At 51.0% G+C, this 18,254-nt stretch overlaps 1 protein-coding gene across 3 annotated transcripts in view; it reads left to right on the plus strand.

Moving 5' to 3' along the window:
* Positions 1-18,254, plus strand: part of LOC108496922 (T-box-containing protein TBX6L) — a 22,829-nt gene extending 4,575 nt beyond the window's left edge. Inside the window, exons 3-14 of one of the 3 annotated variants that reach the window (XR_001874643.1) lie at positions 955-1,057; positions 1,501-1,665; positions 1,885-2,031; positions 2,528-2,598; positions 3,719-3,810; positions 4,123-4,315; positions 4,930-6,065; positions 9,295-9,482; positions 9,664-9,705; positions 10,237-10,324; positions 15,766-17,942; positions 18,087-18,254. Coding sequence is in view for 1 of the 3 variants with exons in the window: in XM_017814105.1 (XP_017669594.1) it covers positions 955-1,057; positions 1,501-1,665; positions 1,885-2,031; positions 2,528-2,598; positions 3,719-3,810; positions 4,123-4,315; positions 4,930-5,356 (1,198 nt within the window). In the remaining 2 variants the exon portion in view is untranslated. Of the gene's footprint in view, positions 1-954; positions 1,058-1,500; positions 1,666-1,884; positions 2,032-2,527; positions 2,599-3,718; positions 3,811-4,122; positions 4,316-4,929; positions 7,917-9,294; positions 9,483-9,663; positions 9,706-10,236; positions 10,325-15,765; positions 17,943-18,086 lie in introns of those variants that run through there. The other 2 variants (XR_001874642.1, XM_017814105.1) reach the window with 2 other exon arrangements.

Here is an 18,254-nt window from a genome sequence, read left to right on the forward strand (position 1 = left end):
TTTGAGCTGTTATAAAAATCTCCACATGCTCATTTTTTTGGATGGTGGTCCTTAAACTAGTTTCATTGCCAATTAGGCACATCTCCCTGATCCTGGCAGGAGAATTGCACTTTCAGGATGTCGTAGAAGTCCAAGCTGTGAAGTGCAAAAGGTCACTTGTGGGGCTGATGTGCTGAGAAAACCTCTGTACCCTTATCTCACACTTAACACTGGTGTTCTTCCTGTCACCTCGAGGCTGCTCTGGAAAGTGCCCTGGGCTTCCTTTGCCTGGGTCACAGGCAGCAGCAGTTGAGCAGTAAATGCCTGGGCTTGAGTCTTTTGCAGACAAGAACATGGTGTAGACTCATAACGATCTGTGCAGGCAGAGTACTCTAATGTATAAATGAGTCATGTATTGTGGAGCTTGCAGGGAAAGAATATGGAATTGTGAAATTGTAATGTATTATGTCAAAGCTGCTGTGAGCTGAAATAATCCCTTTGGGTAGGGAGGTAGGTGTCAAAGCTTTTCTGCAGAGTCAGAAGTTAAAAGTAGTGGCAGGGAGCACGGGAACAGAAAAGCCGGATGTGCTCTTAGATGAGAGCACGTTTTCTACCCACGCTCAGAAATGCTCTAATCCATCCTCCAAGTCTGTGAGAGCTGCAGCAGGCGAGGAACTACGTACAGACTCCAAATAGTTCCTTTTAAGTTTCCCACTGTTGTGTTACAGGAATTGGAAGAACAGAGGCAGTAAGTGTCAGGCTGTCAGTGAGTGCTGCCCTGTTAGTGCCTATCCCACCTAAACCCACAGGACCAGGCAGTCCATCACTAAGATGGACATGTGGTCAATAGCTGGATGGAGAAATACTGCTGCAAGGACTTTGCCAGTAGTTGGTAAACATGGCATGCTGCTTGATCATTAATATTCACTTTATAGAGAAATCTTTTTGTACTCTTATTTTTCATTTCTCCTTCAGACGAATGTTTCCACAATGCAAAATCAAAGTCTCTGGCTTAATCCCATATGCCAAGTACCTCATGCTGGTAGATTTTGTTCCAATGGACAACTTCAGGTACAAGGTAAGTACTTGAAATAACAGAATTTATGCCATCCTTTCATCTTTGTTTGAAATAGATTAATCTTTATGCTTCACTGGCCATGGTGATAAATAAATTCTCTTTGGACAAAGTTCAGAAGTAATTGGTGGATTTTATGCCTCTCTGGAGTTATTTGTCAGTTTTGCTTAGGGAGCAGCTGGAGGGGTTACAAATTTCATTGTAAGCAGTACAGTTTTAGTCATGATTAACACCAGAGTTCTCTGACAGCCGTTGGGAGAAAGGGAGGAAAAATGAGGCCTAAACTTGGAGCTGATTTGGTAACACAATCATGGCTCATAAGAGAGAATCTGCTGCTTGTGCTCTGAAGGCAGGCACCGAATTGACAGTGAAGCAAAGTTGCTGGACTTTCCTGTACTGAAAGCAGGTTTTTTTTAAGATCCTGATTTCTGTCTTTCCCTTCACAGTGGAATAAAGATCAGTGGGAAGTTGCTGGGAAAGCAGAGCCCCAGCTCCCTTGTCGCACGTACGTTCACCCAGATTCCCCAGCTCCTGGCAGCCACTGGATGAAAGAACCTGTCTCCTTCCAAAAACTGAAGCTCACCAACAACACTCTGGATCAACATGGACATGTAGGTCATGCTGTGCTCTTTTGGAATTCATCTCAGATGGGCGTTGTGGGAAATAAGCGAGATTTGTGAGAAATTAGATCACGTGAAAATGAAAACATATCCAAGTGCCCTTTCTTCCTCCCTCAGCCCAGCCCTTGTGCCCTCCTAGGGAGGGCTTTATTCTGTGTGTTGGCAGTGTTTGCCCATAGAAACCTTGTCCTTTGTCTGTCCCTGTGCCAGATCATCCTGCACTCCATGCACCGTTACAAGCCGCGCTTCCACATCGTGCAGGCAGACGACCTCTTCAGTGTCCGCTGGAGCATCTTCCAGGTCTTCAGCTTCCCTGAGACTGTCTTCACTTCTGTCACTGCCTACCAGAACGAGCAGGTACAGTGTGCAAGCACTGCTTTTGAACATGGTGCTAAATAATGTCTTCAAAGCTCTTGTAGAGGAAGTGTCTCCTTCCAGTCTGCTCACCTGGGCGCCTGTGCTGGACAGTGGGAAGAAACAGGCACATTATGGGTCCTGTGGAAAGCATCCTCTCTGTGATGAGTCATGCACCTTAATGGCATTGAGTGCACTGTCAGTGACACACAGAGCTCCAAAAGCAGTAAAAAGTATGGGCAAAAGTCCAGATATAGATACTGACCCTGTATGTTTCTCTAGTCAGATGAATCCCACCCAAATCCCTGCTGACCCTGGCAAAGTCACTTCTCTGTGTGTGTCAGTTCCTGATCAATAAAGAGGCCTGCTGGGAGAGCTCAGATACTGTGGCAAAGTATCTTAGAAAAGCTGTCAGAATAAATACTGGGGTGTAGGTCTTGAAACAGTGAAGAACCCAACCAGTCACCATGATACTGAATTTTATTGCTTTTATTTTAAGATTACAAAGCTCAAGATTGACAACAATCCATTTGCTAAAGGTTTCCGTGAACATGGGAAGAACACTCGAAGGTAAACTGCTTTTTCATCTTAATTTATTTATAACTGGAGTTCACTTGTGAATCTTACCCAAGGCCTTTGAGCAAAACTCTTTGAGCCAGCCCTGCTGCATTGTGCACACTGCATTTGCCTGTATCTGGGAATGATGTCCCCCTGTGCAGCCTCCTCCCAAGAGACTTGGGAAGTGGGAGGTGATAATTCCTACAGAAATGTAGGAGGTGTGAGAAATTTGAGACCTACATTCCCTTCCAAGCTGGAGCTAGACTGGAGTCTGACATGTGAATAGGAGTGATAACAGGAGTCCACAGCAGATCCTTTGGACTCTTGGAGATCAGGTTGATTCTGATATTTGGAGGCTCCCTTGTCTCCTTTTCCTGTGGGTGGAAAAGCATCTCTTCCAACAGGAGATTTTGTCTGCAAGATGGATACCAATACCAGTGAGATGATCTGCCTGGTCTTAAGGCAGCCAGTGGATGAGATGAAAAAAAGCTTAAGTTGCAACCATAGACTGGAAATAGAGAAGGAAAAAATGGTTTTTTTCCAAGCAGAAAATGTTACAAAAACATCTGAGAATTTGTTTTGTGTTATTTTATGCCTGAAAAAAATCTCATTTCCTGATGAAAAAGGGCCAAAACTGACTCTATTTTACTTAAACTTTAGAAATGTCATGGATTTTCTTTCTCCTAGTGGCATCATTTCTGACTAAGCTTAAACTCATTTTCCATTTAGGAAAGAGCTGCTTTCAAGCGACAGACCCACCCTGCTACACACATACCTGCGTGCATAGTGTGTATCCAACATCAGGCTACACTTACAAAGTCAGTGCCGAAATCTCTGGTGCTGAGTTTCCAAGCTGATCGTGCCTTTTGTACAGACATGAAGCAGGAGCCCTTTTCCTGATTTATTCCTGGTATCACAGGCAAGGGCTTTCCCTGGAAGCACACAGCAATGGCAGGCACATGGCTAACCCTGGAATTTGGCCTCTGAGGGGCTGGTAGGAGAGGTGTATGGCACAGGATGTTAGAGATTCATCCCATCTTTTTGTCTTCCAGAGCTTGTCCAGCATCCCCACCTGTTTTTCTAGGCAAAAAGCTTACATCCAAGCTTACCCCCATGTCTTGTTTCTTTCCAGGGAAGGACGAGCCAAATGCCAGAAGCCCAGTCCAGCCAAGAGCCAGAAGAGGAAGCTGCCTGAGGAAAAGGAGCATGATGCCGAGGAACGTGGTAATATTGGTCACAACAAACCCAGAGAATGCTATTCAAAAAGTTCTTTAAGCTTGATCATTCCTTGCTCCAGCTCACGGTGCTGCTTGCAGCAGCACAGCTAAGAACAGAGGACAGGGTAGGACTGACCCACCAGTATCTGAGCTGGAAAGGGCTATTCCCTTAGGACAGAAGGTCTGCAGGAGAGGTGTTAGTGCATTTCCTTCCACCATCCCGTGATTAACACAACTGCCAATAGACCATTGTGAACTTTGTCTCTCTCTTCCCTCTTCTCATTCTTTTCCACTCTTTCTTTTCCCTGCTGTGAGTCAGATTTTGAGAAGGATGAGAATGTAGATGTGAAGGAAGAGAGTAACCCCGTGGTGGTCAGCAGTGGATATCCCTTCTGGGGCTCGGAGCAGAATGGCAGCCAGGCCTTCCCTGCGCCATCGCCGGTGCCTGCGGAGCAGAGGGAGGGTCTGGCCAGGGAGCAGCAAGTGCCAACACCATCCTACCAGACATATCGGTGAGTCCTACCTTCTGGTCCAAAGCCACCCTTTAGCTGACGGGATTCCTCTTCTTCTCCTGGGTATTTCCTAAGAAAAACAGCCACCTGGGAGTAGGGAAGGATGCCTTTCTGTTGGACAGTATATGTGGCTGAGAGATGTTAGATTAGCACAGATGTAGCTCCATGGATAACGTTTCTGTGCTGCTTCAAACCCACTGATTCTGGGCATATTCATGTCTTAGTAATGCTCTTAATTTCCCTGTCCCAAAATGCTCTCCCAGCCAGCTTTGTGTACTGCAGAGCTTGCCTGTCCTTTGGAGGAAGATTGTTGGTGGAGTGGCAGGACTCCAGTGATTTTTCCCTTCTTACAGCAAAATTGGGCGTGAGTGAGCCCAGACCTGAGCCAGAACTAAGGTAGTCTGGACTTACCTTCTCTGGCATTTTGTTTTTCTTTGGGAGTGAAAGTGAGGCCTGTACAAAAATCCACACTTAACAGTATGATAAGGAGCAGGCAAGGGAGGGAGGGCATGCTGAGAGCTTGCCCTGCCCTTCCCCAGGGGCTCTGTGTGGGTTTTCTGTGGTTTTCTGCTGCGGTAGGTTTGACTCGCTGTTCTCTCTGCCCCGCGGCTCAGGTTCCACGAAGCCGGGGACAGCCAGCACCTTCCCGCCCGCGATGCCACGGCCTTGAACGATTTCCGGGCAAGGTGCCACGCCTTGGATCTCGCCACGGTGCCAGAGCATGACTCCAAACAGCTCCCAGAGGGCTTCACCAACCTGCCTCCGCTCCCCCCGCCTCTGCCTCCTCCCCAGGACTACACGGGAGTGGTGAACATGGCTCTAGACTCTGTGGGGAAACCCGGGGCCCGAGCGCCCGTGTACAGTCCCTATGGCACCGAGCAGGGCCTGGGGCAGTGGGTGGTGCCTCCCCACAGCCAGTACAGGGCAATGAGCTACTCAGCCTTCTCCACGGAGTACAACACACAGGGCGCTCCGGGACATGCCCACGGGACCATGGCGGAGTGGAGCCAGTACCCTCTGTTCCCCTACGCCTGCTGGTGAACGGGGAGGACCCTTCCCAGTGAAAAAACTGAGGGAAAACTGTAAATGAGATCAGATTTGCTCTGGGGTGTTGGACTTCTGGAGCCTCGCCTGCACTAGGCAGAGGTATTGCTGCAAGTGGTAGAATGGGACACCTTCACTTCCTTGTCTCCTTGCACAACAGCCTTCACCATGTTTCACAAACAGTGGCTAAACTGGTGGCTGCCCCAGCTGTGTCACTGTGGATCAGGCAGAATAAATGTCCTGCAGTGTCTTTTTTCCCAGCAGGAGTAGGAAACCACAGGATCTCCAAGGGCAGTAGTTAAAGAGCTGCTGAACTTGCAGTCACAGGCTGTTTGTACCTCGTATTTGGCAGTTTCCAAAATCCCTTCCTCCCAGGACTTGGGGCAAGGAGATAGGGGCTAAGGAGTTTCAGTAAGCCATCCAGGTGGCACAAAAGCTGCAGACAATATTGCAAAGACAACTGAAACAAGCAATCCTGCTGACCTTTGAGCAGGTTCCTCAGTTAGTATAGTCAAACTAAAGCTAGTCTTGCCTTTCTTCCAGCAGCAGAAGAGAGTAAAATGCACAGCAAGGAGTGTCTGGAGCATAGCAGTGGGTCATGGAGGCAGGGAAGAGTTTGTTCCATGCAGGAGAAGCAGCAGGAAGGCTGTGTGTTGTGTCTGCATGTCCCTGTGCCCATCCCTCCTCTGTCAGCCCTAGATTCAAGGTCAGTAAAATGCTCTTCTTTCTGCAAAGGTGGAGGGAGGTTGTTCCTGGAATGCACAGAGCTGCTCTGGGAGTTTCCAAGGTTGTCAGAAGCAGGGCCATGAACAGCAGTGCTGTTGTTTAACTCCAGCATCTTTCTTAAGAGTGAAAGGAAATCTTCTGCTGTGAACTTCTTCCTTCTCCCACACCCTGCCACCCCTGGAGAATATAATTTATAATTGTGGTTCCTGTGTTACACTCTGAGTGTGTGAAGTCATCCCACCACTATTTGGGAGTTAAGAGGGATCAGCTTCCATGTTTAGTTACCAAAGTGGTTCCACCTCCCTCCTCTCTGATCCCAGCCTGGGCAGGAGCCAGCATGTGCCATGCGAGGGTTTCCTTTCATCTTCCTGTTAGAAGGGGGAAGCCTCCCTGTTTGCCTAAGTGGCAAATGGCCCTGGCAATGGGGTCTTCAGTGAGACAGGCTCTTTGCTTCTCAGGGAGGGTAGACATGTTTCTAGGTGTTATTTAGGGAATGTTTTCTTGTCACACTAATAGCTGCTCTGTGGCCTGTAGCCATCAGTAGGCAGAGAGGTGTATCATTTAGCCTGTGTGCCAGATTGTTTTCTCTGTGTGTGTAGCAAGATGTTGTCTATGAGCAGACCTGGACAGGTTTGTGCCCAGTGCATCAGGATTGGTGTGCAGGTACACTGGGAAAGGCTGTGTGCTGATCTGTTGGGATACCAGGTCAGCACTGTGCATCTGCATAGCATAGGGATGTTTGTTATTGTTAAAATTACTTTGAAAAGTAGCCCTATAAATTTTTTGGACTCAGTTAAAATGACTACTTATTTAAATTGTATATTGTTAACTGTGTTTGTACCACAAACTGTGTTATGATACATGCAGAGCAGTCAAGTACTTCCCCTGGGCTTCCCAGGCTTTGAGGATGTGCAGCATTGAAATAAAGGTCAGACTTCACCACAGTACATGAACATAATGCCCTGTGAGCCTCCCCTCTGATGGCACCCTGGCCAGTAGTGATTTGTACTTGCTGTGCATGACACACAAGTGGATGTGAGCGACTCACTAAACAGAAATCTGGTTGGAGAAGAAACTGTGGAGGAGGTTGTTTTTAACCTAGAATATTGTGATTTCCCGCTGTCCAAATGCCAGCTGCGTGAAGGCAGGTCAGCTGTAAAAGGCTGACCTCTGTGGATGAGAGAAATAGTCTGTCTCTGACCATTAGTAGCTGATTTTGCCAGCAGTGTTTGTCACATCTTGGAAATGCGATGAGCAGAATGGCTGGGGAGTCGAGTGGGTGCCTTGAGCCCCATGTGCAGGTGTGTGCTCTGGACTCTGCTCCCACCTCCTCCCTCTGCAGTTCCCACTGTCTTGTTCTCTTCAGCTGTGGCATTTAAAAGTCTGTGTGAGCTCGACTGAAATGCTGGTTTTGCACGCATGTGACATAATGTAATGCCTCTGACAGCTTCAATAAAGGGAAATGAGACATGTGGAAGGCAGGCCATTAAGAGTAATAAAATAAACTCAGAAGTGCGGGTTTGTGCATCTTTCTCAAGCACACCAGTGGCTCTGCTTTAGTCATGTTACCTGGGGCCAGTTTGTACATGCATGACACATGCTGTTGATCTCAGGGTTCGTTGTTCTCTGCAGCGTGTTCAGTGAGCCTCAGGTTATCTGCTCGCACTGCTAGATGTGACTCAGGCTCTTGCACCAATTCTTTGCAGCAAATTGTTTATTTTCTCTGTATTTTCTGCTCCTCTCCCACAGAGGAATTACATAAGGATGAGGGCAAATGGACTATAAATGGGATCTAGGTAAATTTCCTATGGGAAATAAAGATCTTAATTTATTTTGGTTTCTCCTACTGGTTTTTGCAGCCTTAAGCCTTGCCTGACACTGCTTCGATGCAGATGGGAATGGCAGAAAAATGCTTTCTTGCCAACACTGCAGTTCTTCCACAGGCAGGTGCAGACTTGGGAGAGGTACCTGTTTCCCCTGCAGCTCAGCAAAGTGCCCCACACCTCTCTAGAGATATGGAGAGTCTTCCCAGGGGTGCAGGGTCCCCTCTCAGCTGGCCCAGGATGTGGCCTCTGCTTGTACCCTCTCTGGCTCTGCAGAAGCAGCTACCAGTTGGTTTCACTAAGAGCTTATCTCGTTTCCAGGTGCTTCGGGGACAGAGATGTGCTCAGCCCATGCAAACCAAACTGTCTGGTGCCCTCAGATGAGCCTCCTGGCCCGGCCAAGCCTGGGGCAGTGCTGCTCTCTGGCACCTTCCATGGCACCCGGTGGGTGTCCTCCCACGTGTGGTGCAGGTCTGCCTGTCCCTGTGGGGCTCAGTGGGGGCCCAGGGAGGCTCCTTGCCCACGAAGAGGTATGAGGAGATCTCACAGAGCACCGTTTCCCTGCCGAGATGGGCTGGGGCTCTTGAATTGCCTTGTGCTGGACAGCCAGGCTGAGCCGGACTCCTCACTTGCTTCGGTGTGGGGTGTCTGTCATTTGGTGCTCCGTGAGCCTCCCCACAGGGCTCCTGTGTGTTTCCTTGGTCAGGGCGTGTACTGGATCACTTTAAGCAAATCCAAGCAAGAGGCACAAACCCCCTTCCAGGAATAACAACATTCTTCACATCAAATGGGTTTTTATTGCAGAGCTTAAAAGCCACTTAATTCCCGAGCCCCAGGTCGGGATCCATGGGGAGCCTCGTCGAAGGGGGGATGCAGCATTTGGCTGGCAGCAGCAAACAGCAGCCGTGCGGGGCCGGGCCGGCACAGCCACATCCCCCCTGCCCGGAGCTGCCGGTGGTGCCCGCCCCTCCTGCGCTCATCAGCGGCCAAATGTGCCGTGCAGGTGTCTCCACTTACCTGCTCACCCGCCCGCAGTTACTCAGTGAACGGCCAAGAGGGAGGGGTAAAACTGTGCAGGGCCAGCTGGGGAAGGGAGGACAAAGGGTTTTCCCGGGAGCATGGGGAGGGCTGGTGTGCCCTGTCCCCTCAGCTGCCCTGGACGCTGCTGGCTGGGCTCCAGCCGTGCTCAGAGGCGCGGCCTCGCTGCGGTTTTGCCGTGGCTGTAGGGGAGCCTGTCCCTGCCTGTCTCCAGGGCTCGGCTGTTCCCTCCCTGGGCCATGTGAAGCAGCCGCTGGCCTGGCTCCCGGCCGCCCCAGGTGAGCTGCTTTCGCTGTCGTGCCTTGCAGAGCTGTAGTGAGGTTTAAATGTGGCTTCTGATCATTACAGCAAATCTGAGCAGGAGGAACCCCGGGAGAGGTAACGCAGCTCACAGGACACAGCGAAGGAAGTCGGGAAGGTGTTTCTCCCCCGCAGCACTTCCCAGAGCAAACACTGAAGCATTCTTGAGACCTGGGCCTGAGCAGCGGTGTCAGACGAAATTTTAACCAGGGATGAAGCAATCCTTCAGCGCAGGGGTGAGAAGAGGTGCTGCAGCTGTGCTGAGCAGTGCTGCTGCCCAGCTTAGTTTAGTGTTATTCCTTTTTTGTTTTTCCAAGTCGTGTGAGTTTGTTTTATGGCCTGAAGTAGTTTGCTGTGAGGTGCTGGATTGCCTCTGACACTTCTCTAATGCTCCATTTTTTTTCTTTGAACGTGCAGGTGTACAACTACAGTGTTCCTGCCCAGACAGCACCCTGCTTGGTGAGTGTAATGGATGGATTTAATTTCCATCTCTTACTGTTCTTTGGGGACATGCTGAGATTTTTATTTCTTCCTCTTCTATTTTTACTGAAGAGGGTAAATTATGTGCCCCCATAAAGGAGAGTGGGAGTGGGCAGCCGGCAATACAGGACAGGCACTCCATCAGTCACACAGCCAGGCATAAAGCACTGCTCACTTTTGGTATCTCTGCCTCTCTTTGTACAAATAAGACTGTACATGTAAAACAGCAGCTGTTCGCAGGAGAGACTTCCTGCGTGCTGGCTCTGGCACTCCAGCTCCCATCTGTGGGGTCACAAAGCACCAGCACCTGGGATCTCTGTAACGTCCTTGCTGGGAGTTGGTGCATTAAGGGTAGATCTGCGTGGAAGTGCTGGTGCAGAGTAGACAGGGATGAGTCAGGCCTGATTCCTGTCACGCAGCGGGGTCTGTCCCCATGCTGGCTCTGTTCGTGCTGAGCAGCCAGTGCTCTGCTCGCCCACAATCTGGTTTGGGTGCTGCTTTTCCATCTAGGAAGGACTCTGTGGAGACAGAGCTCTCCGGAGCAGCTCAGGCACCGCCCAGCAACAGTCGGCTGAAGGGGGAAATGGGAATTGCTGTGGTAAGTTTAAGTCAGCCCTCATGCATCCCTGGGAGTACCCCTCATTATTGTTCTCCCGGGATAAAAGCAGTGAACCATGGAGCAGTGGAGGGGATGTGATCAAAACCGCTCTGTTTGCCAAAGGGATGTGCTGAGCATTGCACTGACATGGGCTGAAAGACACTAATGCACTCCCTGTAGAGCCCCTGGGGGCACAAGGGCATTTTGAAAACCATGGATGAGAAAGTGAGGCCAGAACCGCGCAGTTTTCTGCTCAGCAGGCTGGGCTGGCGGTCCTCGTGGAGCCACTGGAGTCATGCTGCATGTTTCTCATCCTGCCCGTATGGCTGTTAATGGCCCTGTCCTGCCTCCATCCTCAGGGATTAATTGCCTCACACTTGAGCAAATGTGTTCGGTGTTTGAAAGGAGTCTATCGATTTGTGCGTATTCCTGAAAGGCTCGGAGGGCCCTGTTCCCTTTGAAGTGTAAAAGCATCTGTCTGTCTCTGCTTCTCCAGCAGTCTCCTGCTCCATTTGCATCTCCGCTCGGCTCGCAGGGGCCGCCCAGGAATCCATCCCTGGCCCCATACCGGGCTCTGGTTGCAGCTGCTGAGAGGGTTCCCTGACATGGGGAGATGGGACTTGGAGACAAGGGTGCAAAGCTTCAGTCTAGGGAGGGGGTTGAGCCCTGCTTGCAGCTGGGAGTGCTCAGGATGGAGCTGTTCCTGGAGGCCAGTTTCCAAGACTTCAGACTGGGAATGCTCTCCTTGTGCCTTTGTCTGTGGTAGGTGTGTTGATTAGGAAGGGGAGGAAATAGCCTCTGGCTTCTTCGCACCATGGTACTTCCCATGCCAGATAGCATTGGTTGGTTAAGGAAGTAAGGTCAGATTTGGGCTGCTTTGGATAATCTGCCATCTGGGAGGTGAACTGTGCAGGAGTGACCAGAACCAGGGGTGGTTCTCTGATGTGCATTTGAACAAATACAATTGAAATGCAGCCAAGTCCCTGCTCTGTGTGTGGACAATCCTGCCTGTGATTCTCCCCATCCCACCTCCCTGGATGATGGGACTGGCCCTGGATGGGCTGCTTGTCCTCAATGGGGCATTTTCATGTAGGCACAACCTTAACAGAGGTGACTGTATTTCTGGAGCCAGGACTAACAGCTCTGTCACTCCTTGGTTATTCCTGGGATGGTGGTGAGAGGACAGTACAGATAACTCCAGCCTGGAATTGCAGGGGCTGCCTGTAGCCACTGCCATCCAGCACCTCCCAGATGGTGCGTTGGGTTTCCTATTTCAAGGGGGCCTCAGCAGAGCAGCCGTGGCACCTCACTGCTGGAGGCAGTAAATGGGCTCCCATCTGGTTTTAATGATCAGTAGCACTTCAGTGCTTGTTTATTCCCATGTTTTATGCTTGAGCAATAAAATACTGCTTCAGTTTGTTCAATCCATCCTGGTGCTGGATGGAGATGAGTTCACAGCCTCTGACAAAGAGGTCCCAGCAGTACACAGGATGTTGGCTTTTTTTTCAGACAGCTGGGCAGAATCAAATGATGCAGTGGCTCTTCAAACACCAGTGGACAGTATAGAAGGCAGGGTACACCTGTGCCTAGCAAAGAAATCTTTTCCTTGGATTAAAGCTGGAACTGTCTGTCCTTCTGTCCTCCATGGGGCAGCACAGATGTGAAGGCCAAATGAAGTTAGTCCCAACTTTAAAGCAAGTACTTGAGGAAATTTTAGTCCCGAAGGGCTGCCCATGGAGATCACTGGGCTGCAGCTGTAGCCCTCGCACCACAACACTGAAATGGTGCTGGAGGTGTCAGAAGTGCTGGCAGGGCCCCATCTCACCATGGGCACACAACAGCTCTGCGACAGGTCACCAGACAGCACCGCTGTGCTCGGGGCAGCTACGGCAGGACTGGGAGCTGTACAAAATTCTATGGGGTCAATACAGTCTAATGTTAATTTAATCAAAGGGGGAAACTGTTTGTAAGGGGCTGTGGGGCTTTCTGATGTCGCTCCTTCTCCCCAGCACACTCCTGTTACCTGCCCAGCATGTCAGGAGTGGAGAGCCCGTCTGCCGGCAGCTCTTGTGCTCCAAAGGGATCATCATCCAAAGGGATGGGCAGTAACACTTTGCAGTCTCTGGCAGTTGGTATCTGGGGATCTTGAATCGTTTTTGCAAACACAAGTTAAGCTTTTCAGCACGTCTAAACGTGACTCTGTCCTGCAGGGTAGGTGGGGACACCAAGGTAAAGAGATTAAAGACAGTAAACCACAGGGGGAGAAATGGGCTCTTTGTCTCCCTTCTGACTTTAATGGAGACCTAGAAACCTTTTGCTTTCCTTTCTAACACTTGTCTTCTACCCTAATGGTGGAGAAACAGTCTCCTCCACTTTATTTCCCAACAGGATGGTCCTTGGAGGATCTTTAGCTCTTACCTCTAAAGAGCATTGATTTTCAGCAGTGACCCTTTTTCCCAGCTGTTTGTCAAGGCTTGGAGCTGTAGGTGGCAACTAAAGAGAGAAGGATTTTAACAAACTAATTAACCCCCCTCCAAGTCATTCAGGGTCCGTTCCCTTGGTGCCACTGATGTTGCATTTGTGCTAATTTCCCCTGGAAGGGTCTAATATAGAGGGAGTGATTAAAGGAAGCTTTTCTTGGGCTGCTTTTAGGCAGCAGGAAGAGGGAAGGTGGCAACTGCTGCTCTTTTTTTGGTTGTTGTTGTCCCCAGGGTTGTCCACCTGGCCTTGCTGGAGCCAGGGCTCAGCTCCCTGCTCCAGGTACACTTGGAGTGCACCACTGAGGTCGGCTGGGCCCCAGCAACATGGGAGGCAAAACAGTCCCTCAAATCCCGCCAGGTACCCTCCGAAATGGGGCTGCAGGTTACACCAAATGTGTCCCCCCAGCTTCCCAAACAAACACAGGGTGTCAGTGTGGAGGGAAGGGTCTTTCACAGAGCTGAGTGGGTTTTGCCATCCTGGTGTTGGAAGAGCTGCTGCTCCTCCTGTGAGCCGGGCTGGCTTTCAACTGCAAATGAAGCAAATGGCAAAGCTTTGGCAAAGGGCCTCCCTGGTCTCTGCCCTGGTCCAGCCTCTTGGCCCTTGACTCCCACTGGTGATGTAAAAGCTCCTGGAGTCAGTGCAGAGCTGTGTTGTGATGCCCTGGAAAGAGGAAATTATGATCCCTATGGAAGCTTCTATCAGCCCTGTGCCACTGGAGCCAAATGGGGCTCTGAGTGATGGGAAACAAGCCAAGCCAGGCATCAGGGCACCATGCTCATCCTCACACTGCTCCCAGCTCAAGGGACAGTGAGGAGAAATAACGCTGTGATTCCTGGGATGTGGGGCTGGGACAGCTTGTGAGCTGTGGCACAAACTACTTGAGTCCAGACTATAAAGTACTTCACAGGGCTGTCCCAATTGCCTGGCCTATTAGTTTTATGGAGGGGCACATTGTAAGGATGCAGTTGATCTCCTTTTGCCACAGTAATGAAAATGTAACCGCAGTGAGGAGAGACACCCTGGCAGGGAGGCAGCAGGAGCCCGTGTTTGTGTGTTGGGGTCACCTCCCGGGGTCCCCGGGCATCTGTCAGTGGTGGCTGCCACGCGTGGGTCCATTTTGGCAAGGAGAGCCTTCGCCCCTTGGCCCAGCCAGGGGTTCCTCCCCGTCGTCCACCCCCCCCCGGTCCCGCCCCGAGCGGAGGAGGAGGATGGATCTGGGCGGCTGCACAGGCAGGGGCACAGTGCCACCCAGTGACTGCGTGTGACCTGCGAGGGGACAGCTGGGGCAGCCTGCGCGGGGTTTGCTGCAAAGGTGTTGAGGGTCTGGAAGCGGCAGCGAGGGCACCCCAAGGGTGGTGGAGAATATGGGAAAAGCCAAGAGACCATCTGTGTTGTTGCTCTGTGGTTACAGTGCACAAGGGGGGAAGCTCTGGTGCTGTCACGGCATGTCTGGACCGAGGGCTTTGTGTGACTCGTTCAGGTGCTGACAGAGGCCGAGCGCTGGGCAAGTTGGGGCTGAAGCAGCTCACGTTTTGGGAGGGACCCTGGCAGCAAAACAAGGGGAGGAGGAGGAGGAGGTTACCTGGGATGAGCTGCTTGCCATGGGGAGGATGTGTCTTTGCATTGAGAAGCACAAGATACATCCAGTCCCAGAGAGAAGAGGCTGTCACAGGAGCTGCCTCAGAGCCACTCAGCCTCTGCCAGGCTGGGGCTGGACTGGAAGGGACCCCTTGTGCCAAGGTGTCTTGGACGTTAGGTGACAGCCACATGTGGTGGATTTCTGACTTGGACCCCGAGGTTAATGCAGGACTTTTCCTCCTTTCTGCCCAAACCCTGCCTACATTCCTCACTGGGTCAAGCCCTGTGTCATGTTCCCAGGCTATAGCAAGCATCAACAGGCAGCTTGAATGGTGGGGGAGAGGGAAAGGAGCCAGGTACAGTGGGGTGCGGTGTCAGCAGCTCCTGAGGTGGCTCCCTGCAGTAAATTGCTGCCCCAGCAATGCCCTGACATGTTTCCAGCAGGGACTGTCTCTTGAAGGAGGCACAGATTGTGGCTCTATTTTGGGTGATGATTGCAGAGCCCACAGAGCATTTGGCAGCAGGGAGGGGTGTTAAATCAGCCTGTCCTTCTCCAGGTACATCATCTCCTCCCCTCCATTTTCCATAGCTGTTCCAATGCAGTGCTGCCACTGGGCTGCAGGACTGCAGTGTGTGGCTGAAATCAGGGCACTGCAGTGTGGGAGGAGTGAGCCCTGCATGCCTGATGCATGGAAGTCCCACATCTTTACTGCCCTGCCAAGGACTGTGCACACTTTCTGTTCCTAGGCTGCTCTCCAATGTGTCTTTATTTTTGTCTGTTTAAATTTAGGCCAGTGTTGATCCCACAGACACCACTGTGGAGATCTGGGGGCTTTCATTGCTGTACAGCACAAAGCCTTGCTAGAAATCCAGCACTCTGTCCCACCAGCTGGAGAGCTGTTTCCATCCCAGCACCCACCTCTGCCTCAATCAGATGGTCACTAGTGATGGTGAAGGTGGATCACCCAGCCTTGTACAGGCAGGAGCTGCTACTGAGTACTGGCAGGGGGGGGCCCTTTTCATCACTACTGGGGTACATCCTGCAGCTTGGGATGATTTTGGCTGGAGATTTCCAGTGCTGCTGCGTGTCCTGCATGCTCAGATCTGTGTTATAGCCCATTCAGCAGAATCCCAGACTGGAGCCAATTTTAGCCTTCTTGTTTCAGACTCCTGCTGATGTATCCCGCGTTCAGGCCAAGGTGCTATTTCTTGCAGGGAAATTATCTTTGTTAATTTTAGGTCTAGTTCTCCAAAGTGCCGAGTAGGCACAGCTATTCCAAGTAGTCGGGCACAGCGGGAGGTGTTCGATCTTCACGGGATGTGGCTCTTTCTTGCACAAGGAAGGCCAAGCCTGATGAATTACATTTCCTTTGTGCCTGCAGAGCGTGAGGCTGATGCTCAGCAGGAATCCAGCCCAGTGCTGCGTATCCATCATCACGACAGACTTGGAGCCAAGTCACCAGCTGCGATACCTGGAAAGAGAAAAGCTGCTTCTCTTCAAGGTCAGTGGATTAATGGTATCACTGGTCACAAGATGAGGGAAAAAAAGAGAAAGTGTAAGATTACAGAAATGGATTCAGAATATAGAAGTCCCCGTGAGAGCCCCTGAACTACCTCATAGTCCAGATCAAATTAGTGAAGTAACAGAATGCACTAAAAAACTGTGGGATTACAGTCTAGAAATACAGGGTGCCATTACTTCACAGTAATGAAAAATGGGCAAGTTTGATTTTTTATATTTTTTATGACAAGTTAAGGGTAGCAACAGTGGCTGGGTTTGTCACTTCTGTCAGGAGCATCCCTGGAGGTCTCCAGCTTGGCTGCTGAATGGTGGTGGGCTGAAAACAAGTTGAGTGCCAAGAGTTTCAAACCGACTCCTGTTGTTCACTTCTGTCAGTCCCTTCTGTCTGTTCAGAACAGCATCCACTCCTCACTCGCCTCTCCCCCCACATCAGTTGGGTCTCAGGTGCAGGGCAAGCTGGAGGAAGGCAAAGCAGCATGTCCAGTGCTGCCCTTCTGCCCCTGCCGCCATCTGAGAGCCCAGTGAGAGCTGCTCTTGCTCCAGGGTCTGGAGAGGATTCAGTGGATAGTGCAGACTGGGATCACAGTGCAGCACAGGGGGGTTAACAGTCCCTGGGATCCACACTGTCCCTTGTGCTTTAGTGATACATTTCTAGACCAAAAGCAAGTGACGGATTTTTCAGCACTGACTTTCAGCTGCCCTTGTTGGACCAGCCAGGACGCACAAAGCAGGAGCCAGTTCCCTGCGGATACCCCAGATTTAGTTCTGATCCCAATTGTCTGGTGCGCCAGCGGCGGGTTAGACTAATAACTCGTGCAGGGAGGGTTCTGGTTACAAAATGCCTGGAATGAAGTAAGCAGGTGCTGGGAAGGTTATCTGAGGGGAGCACTGTGTTAATTCCCTATCCCTCGCTCCCTATGCCTACCTTGGAAGCAGCGTGGATGGTGTTTTCCACAGGTGAGGCTGCACCTGGCACACAAGGGGTGCACTGAGCAGGGGCAGTAGCTCAGCTTTAGCTCCCAAGGGTCATGCCAGTCTGGAGCAGCAGGGATGGGTCCGAGTCACAGTGGTGGGTGCTGGATTCCCAGGCTGCTCCCACGGTGGGCAGCTGGAGCAGCGTGTGGATAACCTGACCCAAGGTAGGCACACACCAGTCTGTGTTAATGAGTCACAGTAATTGGTGCAACTCTGGCTCTAGGCAAGCTTGTAGGGCTTGGATTTCGGAGCAGGAGGCTCACTCTGGGACAGCTGTGATGTTTTCTTTCCCTGTGCCTGCCTGTCCCGCTTGGACACGCAGTCCTGCTGCAGGGGGGCTCAGCTGTTTGTGCAGCAACTGCCAGTTCACAGCTCGGGGTATGGAGGTTTCCTGAAATTGGAACTGCTTTACCTTGCCCCGCTGAGCTGTGACTGGTGGTCCAACAGCTGCTATGGGAGCAGCTGACCTGCCCTCTAAAAAAAAAGGCAGAGGGAACAATGAAGGGGATAGAAACTGCTACAGTTGCTCCAAGGTGAGCTGTCCCTGTTGGTGAGTGTGGACCTGAAGAGCTTTTGTATGTGCACAATCTACACTATGAAAAATCATGTAAAAAAACTACAAGGAACTGTGTTCTGCTGTGGCTGCATTTTATCTGAGTGTATTTAGCTGTATTTCCTACTGGTGTAAGCTCCAACAGACACAACTCTGGGTATGCCCTAGAGAGGTGTTTGTCATCACACTGGTTTAGAAATAAAACCTTTTAAATGAGTGACAAACTGATGAACCCCACTCATCCCAGCCAGCTGGCACAGAAAAATTAAGGCTTATACTGCCTGTTGTAGGACTGACCTAACTAAACTAGTTCAGATTTGCACTGGTGAGAGCTTGGATGCAGGTAAGCCAGAAATACACCCAGGTGTAGTTACTGATTACCTTTGACTTTCGGCTGAGCACACTTGGCTGTTGCTGGAGCTTTCGGTGGCTGCTGTGCTGGGCACTCCTGGTACAAATCCCCCATCGCAGCTGCAGCGAGAGGAGGGCTGTGCCAGCCAGTGGAGAAGGTGAGTGTTCAGAGCAGTCAATCCCAGGCACCTCCACTCCCTGGGGTGTCAGAGAAGCCCGGGTGGTACCAGAACAGAACCAAGCCCTGGCTCACCCTGCTTTGGGAGGGGTGTGCAGCACCTGCCTTCCTCTGCACTTTGCAGGGCACCCACGCTGTGATCCAGTGTGCAGGAAGCAGATCACAGCTGGAAGAGCAGGGACACTTGGGTTTGCCACATAAAACAAAAGATGCCATGAGAAGCAGCCACAGCAACGGGCCAGCACTGCCAGCTTTTGCCAGGAAGCCAAATGCACACAAAGCAGCTTGAAAC

This window comes from Lepidothrix coronata, unplaced genomic scaffold (genome assembly GCF_001604755.1).
Source record: "Lepidothrix coronata isolate B3197 unplaced genomic scaffold, Lepidothrix_coronata-1.0 Scaffold44, whole genome shotgun sequence".
Classification (NCBI taxonomy): Eukaryota; Metazoa; Chordata; class Aves; order Passeriformes; family Pipridae; genus Lepidothrix; species Lepidothrix coronata.